This window comes from Chanodichthys erythropterus, chromosome 17, assembly GCF_024489055.1.
Source record: "Chanodichthys erythropterus isolate Z2021 chromosome 17, ASM2448905v1, whole genome shotgun sequence".
In the NCBI taxonomy this organism is placed as follows: domain Eukaryota; kingdom Metazoa; phylum Chordata; class Actinopteri; order Cypriniformes; family Xenocyprididae; genus Chanodichthys; species Chanodichthys erythropterus.
The window spans coordinates 29767167-29785286 of NC_090237.1; the positions used below are offsets into that span (position 1 = coordinate 29767167).

At 35.5% G+C, this 18120-nt stretch overlaps 1 protein-coding gene across 5 annotated transcripts in view; it reads left to right on the forward strand.

The window, feature by feature from the left end:
• Positions 1–18120, forward strand: part of stim1a (stromal interaction molecule 1a) — a 50715-nt gene that overhangs the window by 1387 nt on the left and 31208 nt on the right. For all 5 annotated transcript variants that reach the window (XM_067366133.1, XM_067366135.1, XM_067366134.1 and 2 more), the window contains exons 2-3: positions 344–474; positions 13266–13396. In XM_067366133.1, coding sequence (XP_067222234.1) covers positions 354–474; positions 13266–13396 — 252 coding nt within the window. In that variant the 5' untranslated portion in view covers positions 344–353. The remainder of the gene's footprint in view (positions 1–343; positions 475–13265; positions 13397–18120) is intronic.

Below are 18120 nucleotides of genomic sequence, written 5' to 3' on the forward strand. Positions count from 1 at the left end.
GCTGTATAAACTCCTCCTTGTCTTGAGTTTTTTGTGTACTGAACAATATTTTTGCAGTGTTTCATCAGCAGAACAATTCAAAAACGCATTAAATAACAGTACAACCCACCGAAGAGATGTATGTCTGTCCCTCACAGTCTCGCTGTCATTCCCGTGATTCGTCTGCTGTGAATAAGGTCTAAAGTGCGTCATTTGGGACAACACTGAAGTGTATTCTAGTTGCCAACATTCTCCCCTTTATCATCCCAGGATTAGGTTAATACTTGACTTGACATGCAGGGTTGGATTGTTGATTTGCTGAGTTGTAGATGACAAGATTTTTCTCTCTCCTATATCAAACCAGCTGTCCCATTATGGAGCTCAGCAGACTGGCGACGTTCTGGATTGTATGTATATGCTTCTTGTTGGAATGTCAAGCAGACAAACCCAATCAAGTAAGCCCAGACCCCTTACCAGCGGACAACGGTGTCTCCGGTGAGTATGTCCTGGAATTACTCTCTTATATTGGGGAAAAGTAGCTGTGTCATCATAGATGAGAGCTAACGGCCATTTCTACCAACTTCAAAACGCTTTGTGCTTTGCAGCCCCCTGTGCCAGCGCCTTATAGACTTATTTAGAAATTGTATGGGGGTCTAAATGTGGCCCGGCTGAGAATAGGAAGGGAATGCATTCTCTGTTAAGCACTGTCCTCACTTGGGCTGTATCAAATAAAGGTGCCTAGAGCATCATAGCATGTACAATTGCTTCAGTAATGTCTTTTAGGCCCTAAAAAGGTAGTCCTTGGAGTTCATTTTAGAGTTCTTTTAGAGATAATTGGCATCTGTTGCTTCTTGCCCGGACGCCTGATCTAGGAAACAAACCAGTGAAGAACTAACACAATTATTCATAGCTTTCTTGTTATAAGTTGACTCAGTTCTGATTTGTGCATGACATTTATGTTAAAAGTCATGAATAACCAGGAAACAGCAGGTTTTTTTTTTTTTTTTTTAAATCATGGAATAGTGAAAATGGTTACGTGCAGCTTAAAAAAAGATAGATCAATATACAGTACAGTCCAAAAGTTTGGAACCACTAAGATTTTTAATGTTTTTAAAAGAAGTTTCGTCTGCTCACCAAGGCTACATGTATTTAATTAAAAATACAGTAAAAACAGTAATATTGTGAAATATTATTACAATTTAAAATAACTGTTTTCTATTTGAATATATTTCACAAAGTAATTTATTCCTGTGATAGCAAAGCTGAATTTTCAGCATCATTACTCCAGTCTTCAGTGTCACATGATCTTTCAGAAATCATTCTAATATGCTGATCTGCTGCTCAAGAAACATTTAATGTGTACAATTGTACAAAATATTTGTGTACAATATTCTTTTTTCAGGATTATTTGATGAATAGAAAGTTCAAAAGAACAGTGTTTATCTGAAATCTAATCTTTTGTAACATTAAAAATGTCTTTACTGCCACTTTTGATTTAATGCATCCTTGCTGAATAAAAGTATTCATTTCTTTAATTTATTTTCAAAAAAATAAAAATAAAAATTCTTACTGACCCCAAACTTTTGAACGGTAGTGTATAATGCTACAGAAGCTTTGTATTTCAGATAAATGCTTTTCTTTTGAACTTTCTATTCATCAAGGAATCCTGAAAAAAAAGTACACAACTGTTTTCAACATTGAAAATAATCATAAATGTTTATTGAGCAGCAAATCAGCATATTAGAATGATTTCTGAAGGATCATGTGACACTGAAGACTGGAGTAATGATGCTGAAAATTCAGCTTTGCATCACAGGAATAAATTACTTTGTCAAATATATTTAAATAGTACACAGTTATTTTAAATTGTAATTTTTCACAATATTACTGTTTTTTACTGTATTTTTAATTAAATGAATGTAGCCTTGGTGAGCAGATGAAACTTCTTTTAAAAACATTAAAAATCTTAGTGGTTCCAAACTTTTGGACTGTACTGTACTATATATATATATATGATGTATGTATATGATTTATTATTAATTCAATTATTTAGAATATGTAATTGGTCATTTAAAATGGTGGATTTCAAAATCTATTGTTGTTTTTTATTTCCATGTCATCGGTGAGATGGCGTGAGAACCCTGAGAACCAGATAGATAGATACCCCTTTTAATACTTTTAATACATGTCTACTGTAAAAATATAATAAAATTCAATATGAATATTCCACATTTCTGCCACAATACCACGGTTACAGTTAGTGTTACTGCTGTAAATCATGATAAATGTTTGTGATTTGTGGACTGCATCATTGTGGCTCGATGTTTCCCGCGTCAATGTTGAGGAGAATGTCAGTGCTGTTTCATTTTGATTTAAACTAGGGCTGCAACAACTAATCCAAAAAACCAATTATTATCATTAATGAATATAATCGACAAAGAATTAGATTTTCGATTAGCCATGTCAAGCGTGCTTTGCCCGGTAAACCATCAGCCAGTCACGTCACTTTACAGTAGTGAATAACCCATTACAATGGACAAAACGCATATGGGAAATGGCAGAGGACACAGAGTGAGCCATGATCCAAATTGTCCAAAACATGAGAATGCTTTATATTTATAAGCGCTTTAAAAAGCGTTTACCGCGTCTTGCCCTCTCATGCTTTGACAGACGTGTGTGCTGTTTAATGCCTCGACACGTGCTTTTCTCAGCTCATAACTTTTTTTATTATTTTTTTTTTATGGGTATATCCTTATCTGTAAATGTTAGAAAGTCCCACTGGTATTTCCATTTTGCATATTCTGACAACAAGCAAGTCTTGTTAAACTGCAGTGAATGAGGAGCAGACGGAGCGCAGTAATTATGACTAAAATACACATTTTGCTTAAATATTTTTTGATAGAATTAAATGTAGGTTTTTAAAAAATATACGTGTAACATAAGTAACCATATTTATGAAAGCAGTAACCGTAAATGGATTATTGCTGGTATAGCCTAGTAATGTAGTATAATTTCTATGTTCAGGTACAAGTTAACATTTTGTGCTTTTGTTAATCATGTTTAATTTAGTCTTTAATTTCTGCTTTAAAATAATAAGTAATCACTTTTTAATGTAGTGTTTGTATTTTAATTCATTTTTGATTGTAATGTACTGTTTTGGCTTATTAAATACATGCACTATATTAGTTTTCATAGGATTTATATTACACATTGTTAGGAAGAGAGCCTTTTGGGCAGGATGTGGAATAACATTGTTTAAAATAATGGATTAAAATACTTTTGTAATTTAAAAAAAAAATATATATATATAATAATTTAGATTTTTCACCTGAAAAAATAATCAACAGATTAATCGATTGTCAAAATAATCATTGGTTGCAGGCAGCCCTACTTTAAGCTAGTATAAATTACCAACACATTTCTGGTTTGTTTGGGACAGCTCTGCACCAAACTCAAACGATTCACACTGGATCTCACTCCGCTGTTTATTAGTCATGTGATTGAGACGGTCAGCGAGTAAACGCATTGATTCTGAGCTTTTGGCACATTTAAGCAGAGATTATACCGTTATCCATTTATTGATATTTTCCCCGATATTTAAGCATTTTACCTTAATCGTATATCGGTTTTGTAATATCGCATTTACCAATAAACGCCGGCATCTTGTGGGTGTTTTGAAAATTGCGTGCAAGATCGTCATTACAGCACATCTGAGGGGAGACGAGACAACGGCGTGCACAGGTAAAGTACAATTACCTGCTTTGCTGTAATTAGTAAACTTTATTTAACTTAACATAGCCATTAAATGCACAAATAAGAAGTGTTACATAAATGCCTGAAATCTAGCTAGTTTATGCAGCTTGTTTCTAAGAAATAGTCATGTAAGTCATAAGATAATGTCCAATAAAGATGTAACTTTGCATGGATTAAATAATACAGCCATGAATTGGCACATGCTGGAAATAAAAGCGCTGAATTGAATTCTCTCTCTGTTGTCTATGCTCATCATTAGTCTCGTGAAGTCGTCTGCATTTTGCTCTTCACTTGATGCTCGGCCACCGCATGTAACCTTTAACAAGATTCACATTTACTATATAACCATTTATTCGCTAATATATACATCCAAGTTAACACAACTCTATGGAAATCATTTATTTATTATCTCCGCAAGCGATCTCAGTTTGAGTATAGTTCTGTGTAAATGCATAGATTATTCTTCACTCTTTAGCCTAATAAACAGCTTATAAATCAGACTCCTGTTTTTTTCTCCATTTGAAAACTTCTACATTTCTACATTTATTTTGCTTATTGTTAACAGTGTTGCTGCTGATACTTTTTATGAATATATTTTTGTAATATGAAGATTAAAATTAACAATTTATTGGTGTATAAATAAGATCTGTTTTGTTTTCTATACAAGGAGGAAGTGATTGTTATAAATAAATGGTTTGTTCAGTTCAGTGGTGTTGTAATCGTGTCAAAAAAGTATAACAGTAAATAAATATCGGTTCTGCATATCGGTTATCGGTCACATAAACACGCAAATTTTCGGTATCGCTTCTAAAAAATCAATATCGGTTGATCACTACAAGGGCTGCAAAAATCTAGACAGCTGACTTGTTGCCTTGCAAGTCAGTGTTTGTGCATGAAGACACCTCACAAAGCTGATTTCGGACAGACTTCTGAGGCAGCGAAACAGTTTAATGATCTGCAGCAAAATAGCGTGAGCTTGGGTGAGAACTAAACAAATACTTAATTACTACAGTAGTAATTTCTCTATAGAAATGATATCAAAAGTGAAAAGTTGGTCAAAAACGTACATTTACACACAAACTGACCAGCAAACTCAACTTTCAGACGCCATCTTTATTTTTCTAGCTCAACTGTCACAGAATGGAACGCACAGGATTGTGGGATTGAGGCAGCGAAGGATACATCTATGCTGCCTTCAAAAATCGATCAGATGAAGGTATCTCAGGAGACAGGAAGTAAAGCTAACTTTGGATTCAGACGTGCCTTGATGCCTTACTACCTTGAAATGTGTCCTCCGAAGACAGCATTTTCCAGTATTCAGACGCAGTCTAGGTTTCTCATACGCAACAGAAATGGCAGCTTATCAGTCTTCATATTCTTGTCACTCACAGTTTACTGTGCTGTCACCTTGTGTTGACATTGTGAAACTGCATGAGATGTGTAAGCCACATAAAATATACATTTTAATAAACAAGATGCAGGCCATTTGAAATTCAGGCTATAATTGGCCAGCGGCGTTTTATGGTCACGATGTAACCTATTTTTGGAGAATGGCACAAATGCTAAGTGGACAATTTTTTTTTTTTTAATGCAGTTACTGTTTACATAGCTAGTATTAATATATATGAACCATGCTGATGTTAGCATTGGGTTTGTCTGTAATCAGTCATGTTCTGCCTGAATGGCTTTTGCACAAGTCAACTTGAAGACATAAAAGTTGCTTTTACAATGAATAGCTATGGCCTTCTGGTGGTCTTGCTTTTCTGTGTTCTAATAATGAATCAAACCTTCTGATTTTGATTGCAGCACAATGACTTAATAGCCCTTTGGGAAAACTGCCCAAAGTCCACAGTGTGTTTCAAAGCTTTTGTTGAACTGGAATAGAGCCCAGTCATGAAGTGATACTACACCATTCGGCTACTGGCTGAACGAATTGTACTGTATGTGCCCAGCCTTTTTCAGACTAAGTTTTGTACTAAATCGACCTGTAGAGATTTGCATGTAACCTTGCAAATTGATCCAGGTCTACTATGCTTGGTATTCATAGAATAGCATGTCACATGTGGTGTCTTGAAATTATGGTTATTTTGCATCTTCAATGCATTTTTGGGTACGAGTGTTGTACTTTTGTCATACTTTAGTGATAAAGATATTTAATATCACAGCTGTTACGATTTCCACTGAGAACGAAAGGTTAAGTCGAGTGCTTTGCATTGTGGGATAGAGTAACTTGCACTCACTGTGCACGTTCTGGTAAATGTAGAAGATAATTTGGGAATCCCGTGAATGCAGAGAATTTGCATACTTTGCACATGGTTAGAGTATCAAGTTTGCATGATTTTTCAAATCGGGACATAACCTTGTTCTGTGTCGGTTAGGGGTAAGCAACATCATTTCACATGAAACTGGTTAATGTAAATATTTCATAAGGGTACGCTGTGTGCAAGTGGCATGTGACCTCTCCTTCCTGATGGTTTTCAATGCATATTTTGTGGTTATGGCATATTAAAGGTGCACTATATATGATTTTCCCTTACTGTTTGTGTAAACAATGTTCATTTTTTGTGTGTGTGTTAGAGCTGCTCAATTCTGGATTGAGATTGAGAATCACATTTCTTTGTTCAAAATAGAGATCAGGATTCTGAATAGACAACTAAACAGTAACATAGACTGGAGCAATTAACATTATGCCAGAACATTTAAAAATATTTATATTAATATGAATTAATAAAGAAAAAATAATATGACAGACATTTCTTTTAAGTCATTTGTCACAACCTACTGGTGTAACGATGTGTTTGATACAATCTTTTGAAGCATCAAGTTTTTTAAAAAAAAAATATATATAAAGTTACTCTCTTGACTGAGATGCACAGCTCAAATGTACTGCAACCTGCAGAAGCATTTAACGCTGTTATTTAAAATATCTAATGGATGAACTCATGCCTCGATTGGACTCATTTATTTAATATCGCACTGTCAAACATGGTAAAACTAACGAAAAAGCAATCACAACCACATTTGTGAAGTTTTACCTGCATATTCAAGCAGCTTTATTAGTCTCCTGAATGATCAAATTATTTCAGGATTCACACTTGTAAGCAACTGCAGCTGTAAATCCCAATATGTGACTCTGAACATGGCCATAGTAAACACCTTTCCTAATTAGGCCTACCCTGTATAAGGTTCATATATAGATTAGTTATGGTTATTATTTATTGGTAAATTAACCAAAGGATTAATCGACTATTAATAAAATAAAAAAAGAAGAAATCATTAGATAAATTGATTTTAAATGGAAAAAAAAAAAGATCAATAGATTAACCAATTGAAAAAATAATCGTTAGTTCCAGCCCAGTCCAGTTCCATGATTCTCAATTTATCCAGAATTGTGCAGGTCTAATGCCTAGTAATCTGTCATGTTACAGATAGCAGTCAATAACGCAATAGCAGCAATGAGACATGACAACTTCCAACAGCAGACAGACAATTATTATATATGTGTATACATATACACGCTGACACAGTAATTATTAATCAAATTAATGTTGAATGATTATTTGATGTATTTTTCGGCCATGTTGGTAAACTGGAGTTCATAAACTGAAGAATCATATATGGGTGATTTACAATGCTTTAATATCTGTATTTATTAAGATGTTGTTCTTCAGGAAAGTTGTTTGTCTGAGTATTTTAAACATGTCAAGCACGCTGAATTTGACAGCATTAAAATAACAGGCCATGTCGCATGATCTTTAGTACGATGTGTAAGTGGCTATTAGACAGTATAAAGACATGAGTATTAAGAAAAAATTTAAATTAGACTTGGATAATGGGCTTTTTTCTAGCTTTCCCAGCACTTATATTAACAGGCACATGGGAAATGTGGCAACTTTAGCCTTTATCAAATTTGGTCACAAGCTTTTAAGGAAGTTTGGGGTTGCAAGATTTCCTGCTCTTTTTTTTTTCCTCTCACCCTAATGTGGTTTCAAACTCATGACAAAAATTACAAGAATTTCTATTTCAAACAAATGTAATTTCATTAAAGACTTCTGAAATGTGTCACAGTTTACACAAAAATATTAAGCATTTTCAGCATTAATAAGAAATGTTTCTTGAGCAACAAATCAGCATTTTAGAATGATTTCTGAAGAATCATGTGACAATGAAGACTGGAGCTTTTTCATAATAGAAATAAATGACATTTTAAAATATATTGCAATAGAAAACCATTTCAATGAAATGTAATAATATTTCACAGTATTACTGATTTTACTGTATTTTTGCTCAAATAAATTCAGCCTTAGGGAGCTTAAGAGACTTCTTTCCAAACTTTTGTAAAGGTTGTGTTTTTCCTAAGACTGCAGCCGTTATCCCATTTTATTAAACATTTCTTAACAACATCAGCTTCCCTGTGACCAGAAACTCTCTCAAGGTTCACTGGAGAGGATCTGTACCTGCCACGCCTTGATCTTTGGAACTTCCTGTGCATGTCAGGTCTGATAGAACCGCACCGATAGAGCTCAGTGTCCCCTGAGGCTGATGGTCATGCTCCACAGAGTAAACAACACTGATGGCACTGGCCTGGTTTTGTTTCCAGCCCTGTTGGAGAAGTCAGAGTACCATGAGCTACATTTGGTGCGCTAGTTGTCAGCCCACCCCTAAGAGGCATCCGGCCCCTCATCTCCACCCTGTAATATGACAGAAAATTACTTGTCATTTGTTGTCCCCTTTCTTTCTTTTTTAGAGATGCATACGATTTTTTTTTCTTGACTAGCTGTTCTGTAATAATTGTTGTAAGGGGACTGAAGCATTACATAAAACTGTATTCACTTATTAGAGACAGGGAGTCATGTTTCTTACAAAAGCGGTGTCCATGTCTTTGACCACTGCTTTTGATCTTAGCCCTGTTTTCTGGTTATATAAACACACTTTATATAGGACATCAGTTTGTAACCGAAAGCCAGGAAGATATTCTACACAAGCATGTAAATGCATTGCAAGTGCGCTGTCCCATTGTATATGGGGGGGGGTGATAGAGTTTCCTCGCATTATTCTGGTAGCTAACTATAAACATGTCGACAGTTGAATAGTTTCTTTCTAAAATTTTGCTCGCTTTTACTGTAGGTGACCTAAAACAGAGACAGTTTACGCTCTATTTTCTGTACAATGCGTACTTTTTGTTGTGCTATGGTTTGCGTCATCAAGTTCTTTCATGTAGAGTATGATTTTTAGCTAAAAATTTAAATTATATAGCAATGATTATTTTTATTAGTGGTCAACTTGGAATTTTTTTTGTTTTAAATTTCGGCATCGGCCGATGTGTTGGAAGCGGGACTTTTATTTTGACAGCGCTGAGAACAGCAGCACCTGAGCACACAGCGCTATTTAACATTTCCCTCGGTCATTCCATGCGAATTATCTGTAGACAGGGAAATTCAGCTGTCAATTACAGATTTGAGAAGTTAATAGAATTGCAGAATTAAGAAGTTGCCATCTAAAATGTAAATGTTTATTTTACTTTTTTTTATCATTTTCAAAATATTTTTCTAATTTATTAAAGTAAAATAAATATAATTTATATTAGTGGTGGGCATAGATACATTTTTTTAACCTAGATTAATTTCACTGTAATCTTGGAATTAATCTAGATTAATCTAGATTAAAATGACTCATTTGAATTCTGCCGAAGACATTCAGAATATGTGTGCTACCCATAGACTGTAAAAAAAAAATAAAAAATACATAAAAGTAATCCGCCATTTTGTCCGACAAAGCAGTCAGGAGTTACAAGATTAACCTCGATGAAATTGTGTATATTGACATATTTCCACATTTGAAACAACACTGATTCTCATGTTCATTCATGTTTATTTGATGCTATAAATGGACTCGTAGTAAGAGATGATCGGTTTACGAGCCTCTTGAGCTGAGGCGCTACAGCAATCTATCACGACCATGGTCACGACATACTAAAAAGAGCAACAAAACGTTTTTTTATTGTTTGAAATTCTTAAACTACACAGTTTTAAAGCTGGGACTTTAATATCATAAGTAACCTGCTCTGTCTTGTCTGTCGACGTGTTGTCAGTGTCCTCTTTGCTAACTAAGGGGGGCGGGTCTTTGCGAAGGGTCAGTTCGGCTAGGTATACATCCGCGCTAAAATATCAAGGTGAAAGTCATCATAGCTTGCGTAGTATAGACCCAGCTCCCAACTCAACTTTGAGAATAGATTAACGGCGATATTTTTTTTTTATCACCCGATAAGAGTCTCACGTTAACGCAGCACGTTAACGCCGATAACGGCCCACCACTAATTTATATATAGATCAGCTTTGTATTGCCCACCCGCCATCTTGCACTCTTTTAAAGGGATAGTTCACCCAAAAATGAAAATTGTCATTTACTCACCCTCAAGTTCTTCCAAACCTGTTTGACTTTCAAACAGTTGACTGCACACATTGACTTCCATAGTAGGAAAAAATACTATGGAAGTCAGTGGGTGCCATCAGCTGTATGGTTACCAATACTCTTTAAAATATTCTTCTGTGTTCAACAGAAAAAAGAAACTCATACAGGTTTGGAACAACTTGAAGGTGAGTAAATGATGACAGAATTTTAATTTTTGGGTGAACTATCCCTTGAAGATATTTGCATCTGATCCAGTCTGTTTGCAAAAATGCAATTTGTTTGGAATAAAATGGTATATAAATTAATGATTTAATTAATGTAATTATCTTATTGACATTAACTTTTGAAAGGTAGTTTTATTTAGCAAGGACACAAATGACAAATATTTATAATGTTACAAAATATTTCTGTTTCAAATAATTTATTTATTTATTTATTATTTTTAGTTTCTGTTCATCAAAGAATCCTGGAAAAATACAAATACAAAAATATTAAACAGTAGGGGTGTCACGAGATCTCGCGAGACTAAATTGTGACGAGATTTCTCGTCGAGGTGAAAAGTAGTCTCGTGATGTTGCCATGACAGAGTGTTAGGATGATTAGGAAAGAATATGCCAACGCTACGTTTACATCACCCCTCCACTGTCCTTTTGCTTTGTGTTAAATAATAATAAAAAAAAAAAACATTTAATTAAGTTGGATAACGGTTGCCGCCGCTCAATATTTAAAGAGTACGCGCCATCGCTGAAAGTGAACGCGATTTCAATACCCCGCATTTTCAAAGCGGCTCCCTGATGCATGCGAATATCTCTCGATATGAAAGCTATTTTAGGCTGGGCAGTGTAGTTATAACCATCTCTTAGCTCTGTATCAAAGAAAAAGTTGGTCTTATTTGCACTTTGAATATTGAGAGTGTGATTATGGTTGCACTTATTGTAAAGTGTTACCATAAAAATGAATAACAGTTTTCTCTTAATCTTATTAAGCACAAACAGTAAGGTTTCATTTGTTAACATTAGTTAATGCACTGTAAACTCTCATCTACTTACAATGAATATTTTTATTAACTAACATACCAGTAAACAAAGATTAATAAATACTGTAGCAAATATATTGCACATTGTTAGTTGATGTTGGTTAATATGTTAATGTTAATAAATGAGACCTTATTGTAAAGTGTTAACATTTTTATTTATACTGTTTCTATGATCAGTTTGTGGAAAGGAGTTCAGTTAGGAGGTCAAAAGTTGTAGAAGCTCATAAATCATGTACAGTAAGGTCTGAAGAGACTGAAATCATACAGGAGAGAAGTCAGACAGTTGAGTTTGTGGTAAAACCTTTTACAGTGCTTGAGTATTGTTGTCTTTTAATGCATATGATAATTCATATTAAGAAAGTAGAACTTAATGACATTCATTAAAAGATGATTAGTTAAAACATTTCAAATACACCTGCAGAATATGTATTTCGCCATTGAGGATTTCTTAAAAATAGTGTAAAAATCTTGTCTCGTCTTGTCTCGTGAGATACCCGTCTCGTCACACCCCTATCAAACAGCATTCAAATCAGCATATTAGAATGATTTCTGAAGGATCATGTGACTCTTGAAGACTGTTGACAGAACATTCAGCATTGCCATCATGGGAATAAATTACATTTTAAATGTATTACAATAAAAACTTTTTTTGAATTGTCATAATGGTTCACAACATTACTGATTTTACTGTATTCAAATAAATTGAGATACATATATTTATATAGATATTGATATATAGATATATCATTGTATTTATTTATTTTGCTTTATCAACACACAGTAACAGTGACGCATTGGCTGACAAAAGATGACACAAAATCAGAGACCCCTCCCCTTGAAATCTGATGACAGTAGATGTTGTTAGGCAGGTGACTAACACGTTACGGTCAGGTGTATTGCATCACCTGAGACAGATCTTTATGCAAGCATAAAGTTAAAAAGAAATTTAGCAATGTATAGATATTGCTACATTTCTTCTGGTTTGCTCAATTTGTGTTGAGTACAGCATGTTATGTAAGACGATGCATCTAATATCCTCAAGGTTCTAGTTCATTATACTTAGTATGTGATATATTTCAGGAACCAGATATGATTCTGTTCATGCCCCTTTACCATCTACCAAGCCTTCCAGGTGACTTAGACTTCAGCCTGTGTTCTTTAGGTGCTTTAAGAGAAGTCTTCTCTTAGGTTTCTAAATGGCATGATTGTGTTATGAAAGGACAGACACCAAGGTTTATTTTTGCAGCTCATTGGTGTTTTGGACAGGTTCCTTGGCATTGTAACACTGATATACACAAACAACACAACCGGATATATCACAGCCTACATCATTCTCTTTAGCAGCAGACGCTCTGATCTGATAAAGTTCCCACTTGTGAATGTTCACACAAACTACTTCAGGTTCTCCCACTGCTCTGCAGCACAAACCATAGCTTTCCTAGCCCTCAGAACCTCGAGTGTGGTAACACAACAGCTGTACAGATTTGCAGCCTAAAAATAGTTGCTTGCTAGTTTTAGTTAATACCACAGCCAGGTCTATTTTTAGCCCCCCCTCATAGTTTGAGCTGGAAACCTCCATGGACACAGTTGGGATTTTAGGAAGGCTGTTCAGAAGCACCTCTGAATTCTAAAATTGGATATGATGCTATTATTTTAAATGCAGACAGTCTTCATTAGCACACAATGTTCTCATTTAAGAGTGCTTTGTGGCCCCGGACAGTTAACTATCACTACAGCAACAGGTCATATTGGGTCTTTATCTCACCTTTATTTCCAAATGATTGACTCTCGTCCTCAAATGCACGAGTCCTCAATTTAATGCCAATAAAGCCTCTAGGGTTGTATGATGGCAAAATGATATGTTGGTCTGACCACTAAAAACAATGGCTAAATAGCTAGTGGTTAACATTATCCAATAGCCTGCATGGCCTCGGTGACCTCATCGCAAAGAAAAGTCATTTCAAATGATTGTATTTTGAGTAATAATTATGAAGTTCAGGAACATGCGTTAGATGAATAAATGAGAGGTGTTTGCAGTCTGATTTGTTTTAGTATGTTGCTAACTGTGACCGTTTCATTTCTTCAGAGCTTTGCCGCATTGATGAGCTGCTATGCCAGGACGAGATCGCCATCCTCAGTTTCGAGGCCATCCGCAGCATTCACAAGCAAATGGATGACGATGCCAATGGGAATGTGGATGTTTCGGAGACCGATGGGGTCAGTGAATTTACTTTTAAAGCTGATTCTAAAATTAGGCAGTTGATTGACCTTTGTTCTCTTTTAAACTCACTCTTAGTGTTTGATTGATTTTTCTCTTAGCATTAACATTCAAGTCAGCATGACAGTGAATGAATAATCTGCAGCAGGCTAATAGGTACCCTGATACTTGTCTCTGCTTATGACATCAGGGGTATTTTATATTTTTCATTTACACATTGTCTGTTCACTTGCCCTATGGAGTGCAACAGTGACTGCCTTGGTTTTGGAAGAATTTTCTAAATAAGCATTAAAGTCTTGAACCAAAGACAACTAAAGGTTAGTTCACCCAAAAAATAAATTTCTGTCATTAAGTACTCAAATTAATGTTGTCCCAAACCCGTAAGACCGTCGTTCATTTCCGGAACACAAATAAAATGTCTTTACATTTCATCAAAAATTTGTCTTCCCAAGATGAACGAAAGTCTTATGGGTTTGGGACAACATGAGGGTAAGTATTAATGACTTAATTTTTTGGTTGAACTAACACTTTAAACAAAAGTCTATTAAAGGGTTAGTTCACCCAAAAATGAAAATGTCATTATTATTTACTCACCCTCATGTCGTTCTACACCTGTAAGACCTTCGTTCATCTCCAGAACACAAATTAAGATATTTTTATTTAAATCCGATGGCTCAGCAAGGCCTGCATAGACAGCAATGGTACTTCCTCTGTCAAAATCCTTAAAGGTACTAAAAACATATTTAAATCAGTTCATGTGACTACAGTGGTTCTACCTTAATATTATAAAGTGATGAGAATATTTAATTTTTTTTAACTGCCTATTTTGAACCATTATTACATATGCGCCGATTAAGCGTGCGGCCCCTTTAAATCTCCCGCTCCCTGTCTTAAAACATATGCAAATATTGGGGGCGTACACCCAGACTGTTATGTAACAGTCGGTATTATGTTGAGATTCGCCTGTTCTTTGGAGGTCTTTTAAACAAATGAGATTTATATAAGGAGGAGGAAACAATGGAGTTTGAGACTCACTGTATGTCATTTCCATGTATTGAACTCTTGTTATTCAACTATGTCGACGTAAATTAAATTTGTATTTCTAGGGCACCTTTAATCAATGATGTATTGTGTAACATAAAGGACCATAATATTAATACTATTGTCTTGGGTTGTTTATTTTTACTGTAATATAATGACTATTTTAGATTTGTTCTTTTTAATATATTCAGTAGCCTATAGTATACTAGTGTATATAGTATAGTAAAAAAAAATAATAATAATATTTGCAGGTTAATAAGTCTTATTTTCTTTGTTTCTGTGGTAACTGCAGCTTTTCTGTGATTATGGGTATTGTAGTTCTTCACCAGGAATTTGGCAATTAAATAGCTTAAAAAATAAAATCCCCTACATCTAATCCAAAAGCTACCAATACTAGGGGGGTAATTTGGTGGAGGTCAGAATTCGGCACAACACCAGACACTCTTAGCCTTATCAGCTGTTATAGTGCTCAAGTCAACTGCATCCTTTCTACTTTCTCTGAGGATGTCTGTAAATAATAAGATTTGGCTAATTCATCCTGTCTAATGCTCTTTCCAATGGTCTGGGCTTGTTAAAGCATTAGTACACGATGGATTTTATCAGCCTGTGTGACACAGTTCAGCATTGTGTGTCATGTTTGGTGTTATTGTGCTATTTGGGCAGCAAGATACAGGAAACCCATCTGCAGGAAACCAGAAACCATTTCACTATGCTATTCTGAGTCAGGTGGTCTGCAGAGGCCATGACCGCTAGTTTAGACCCATGTGTAGGTGTCCTGTAGAAAGAATGCTCATCTAGGATCAGCCTAACCTGTTACTAAATAAATCCACTGATTACGAGGGATAAAGACAGGAATTACTAGTCAAAATGTACACTTGTGCATGTCATCTGCCCAAGTTTAGAAAGTCGTCATGTTATTGTCCCTCATCTTAAAGAACTTTGCCCTACTCATTCTGAGGTAGGCTTATGCATATTCTACTTATGCATATTCTGAGTATTCTACTGTTCAAGGATATGACATGCAGAATAGTCTTATGAATGGACATAATTGTTCATTTTCTCTGCAGTTATCATTAGTCACGCGATGCCATTGATCCATTCCCAAGAGGCTTTCAGTAACAAATAAATGTGAAGCAGTGGTTTCACAACTATTTAGGAGAAAATGACTAGTCGGGATGGTTATGATACTAGTCGACCAAAAACCACAGTATCGATTAGTTTATCTAGATCAGGGGTCTCAAACTCGCGGCCCGCGGGATGATATTTTGTAGCCCCCTACCTGACATCAAAGTTTGGTGTTAGTACGGCCCGCGAGATATTCTGAAATGTTTGTTTTATTTTGTTATCAATTATGGCAGTGATCTCAAACTGCCGGCCCACGGGCCATTTACGGCCCGCCCTCCCCCTCAAAAATAAAACATAATCCGGCCCGCTAAATTATTATTATTCCCTAGTTGCTACCTGACTGATATGCAAAGAAAAAGTCTCCGTTCTATGGGGGCATTCACATATCGCGTCACATAGGCGGCCGCGCCGCATTCTCCTTTCCAATGCGCTTTCGCTCCGGTGGCATCTGTCGTTGCTATGCAACCATGAGCCGCGCTCTCAACCGTCTTGCTTCTATGCCTAAATCACAGTAAAAGCACTCGAATTTAAGTCATGAGCGTCGATTTAAAACCACCGAAACGCGCCCGATGCAACCATTAAACGTTACCGATGTTCAAACGGCATCTTGGACAAATGTGTCTCAGCTGTGTGAGCGCAAGCGCTGCCAGGTGTCTGTCAAGAAACGGAAGAGTGTACAAATGTATTCAGGGATTGTATTTGTTCAGTACAGTGTTGTTCAGTGCAAGATTTTAATGTTATTTAAGCTAACATAAAGTAAGGGAAAATACTTCCACTAAATGTTAAAAACTAATAATGTATGTAACAATAAGAGATTTTTATTTTTTGACAAAATAAAGTTGATATATAGTTTTTTTGTTTATTTCTGACCTTCCACGCCACAAGTTTTGCTGGTTTTGTTCCTAAATTACACATTTTTTTTATTCCATGCACCTTGTTGGATTTGAGAAGTTGCACCAGACTATTGCAATTAATAGCATTATATTAGTAGGCTATATTAGTAGTATTATATTATTAATAGTATTATATAATTATATTACACTCTGTAACAATGAGAGAGACACTGCTGTTTACATTTAGTATGGTAAATAAAATATTTATAATATGGGTATAAAAATATTTTAGTAGGCCTAATGAAAGTAAATGAGAAATAATGCAAAGGAAAGTAAATTTTCTGAAATGTTGCGCTTTCTTGCGCTTGAATGTTAATATGGCCCTCCTATGAAGTGTCAATCACAGAAATGGCCCCCCGCCAATTTGAGTTTGAGACCCCTGATCTAGATGTTTACATGCAGTACTTTAGATGTATTCATTTAGCAAATTGCTATGCAATTTCTGTTGGACCGTTTGCATCATATTCACTTTATTTTTAACAGAATGGCTGGAGCCATTTTTAACTTGAATCAGCAAGGCTTCCGTTGTCAGCTGCTTCGTTATTTTAGCTCTGTAGTAGTAATATTAGGAAATTGGTCATAATGTTATGCCTGATCGGCATATGTGAGCTTATCAAATATGTTACAAACATAAAATACTTTTAAAAAAAAAAAAAAGAAAAAAAAGTAAATGTTAAAATAATAAAAAATAAATAATAATAAAATAAGTAAATATTTTGTCTAAAGTTTAAATTAACTGTACCATCTCACTTTAGATTATTTCATATGTCAGACTTTATGGGGTTAATAATATTTAGAATTAGTCCTATAACTTTCAAACAACTTTTTTGTTTAACCAGTAACAATTTAAGAACTTTGTTTTTCAATTCTGTTTTACCCACATTGAGTTAGCCTATCAACTAACAATTTGAATTGCCTCACTAGCCAACGCTGAGCAACATTAGCCTACTCAAAACTGCAAAGAAATCCTGACAGACCAGGCCTGTTCATTCTTTCAGCAGTATGTTTTGAGCAATAAACTCACACATTTGCCTTTTGTACCATCTCTCTCTTATGAATGATGTCCAACATCTTTTATGCTGCTTCTGAACCGGTGGCCGTTTGCCCGAGGAAAGCCAGTCGCCGTGTTCGTTGGGTGTCGTTTTGGAAGCATACACAGCAGAGCAGGGCCTGCCCCTTCCTGGCATCATTTCAGTCGAGCGATATGTTGTGTAGGCGTTCTGTCCTGCTGCATTCAACCTTCGCGAAGCAGCATCAAGGCAAATCTGATGGAATAGCAACCACGGATTTGCAAAGATCCTGGTGTTCTTGTGAGAGTCCAGCATTTCAAAATGACGATTTGATTGCATACGATGCAGTTTGTGATCACAGAATTAAAACGTCATATTCGGTTGTGCTTCTTTCATTGTCTGTTTCCACACAGCATAGATTGAGTGCTCGACACTTGTCTTTGAGTGGGCATGTCGAAGAATGTCTTGGCCTGAAAACCATGACTCATTCTCTTTTTGAATGGCTTGGTGAAATTGACAGCGTTTCCAGTGAAATTGTGGATTTAATTATTGCTGCTCTAACACGTTGTGGAGGGACAAAAGCCATGTGTCAGTCATAACAATGCTGTTAACAAATTTGATTTCAGGAAAGCAGGTGTGATTGTTCTCCATCTA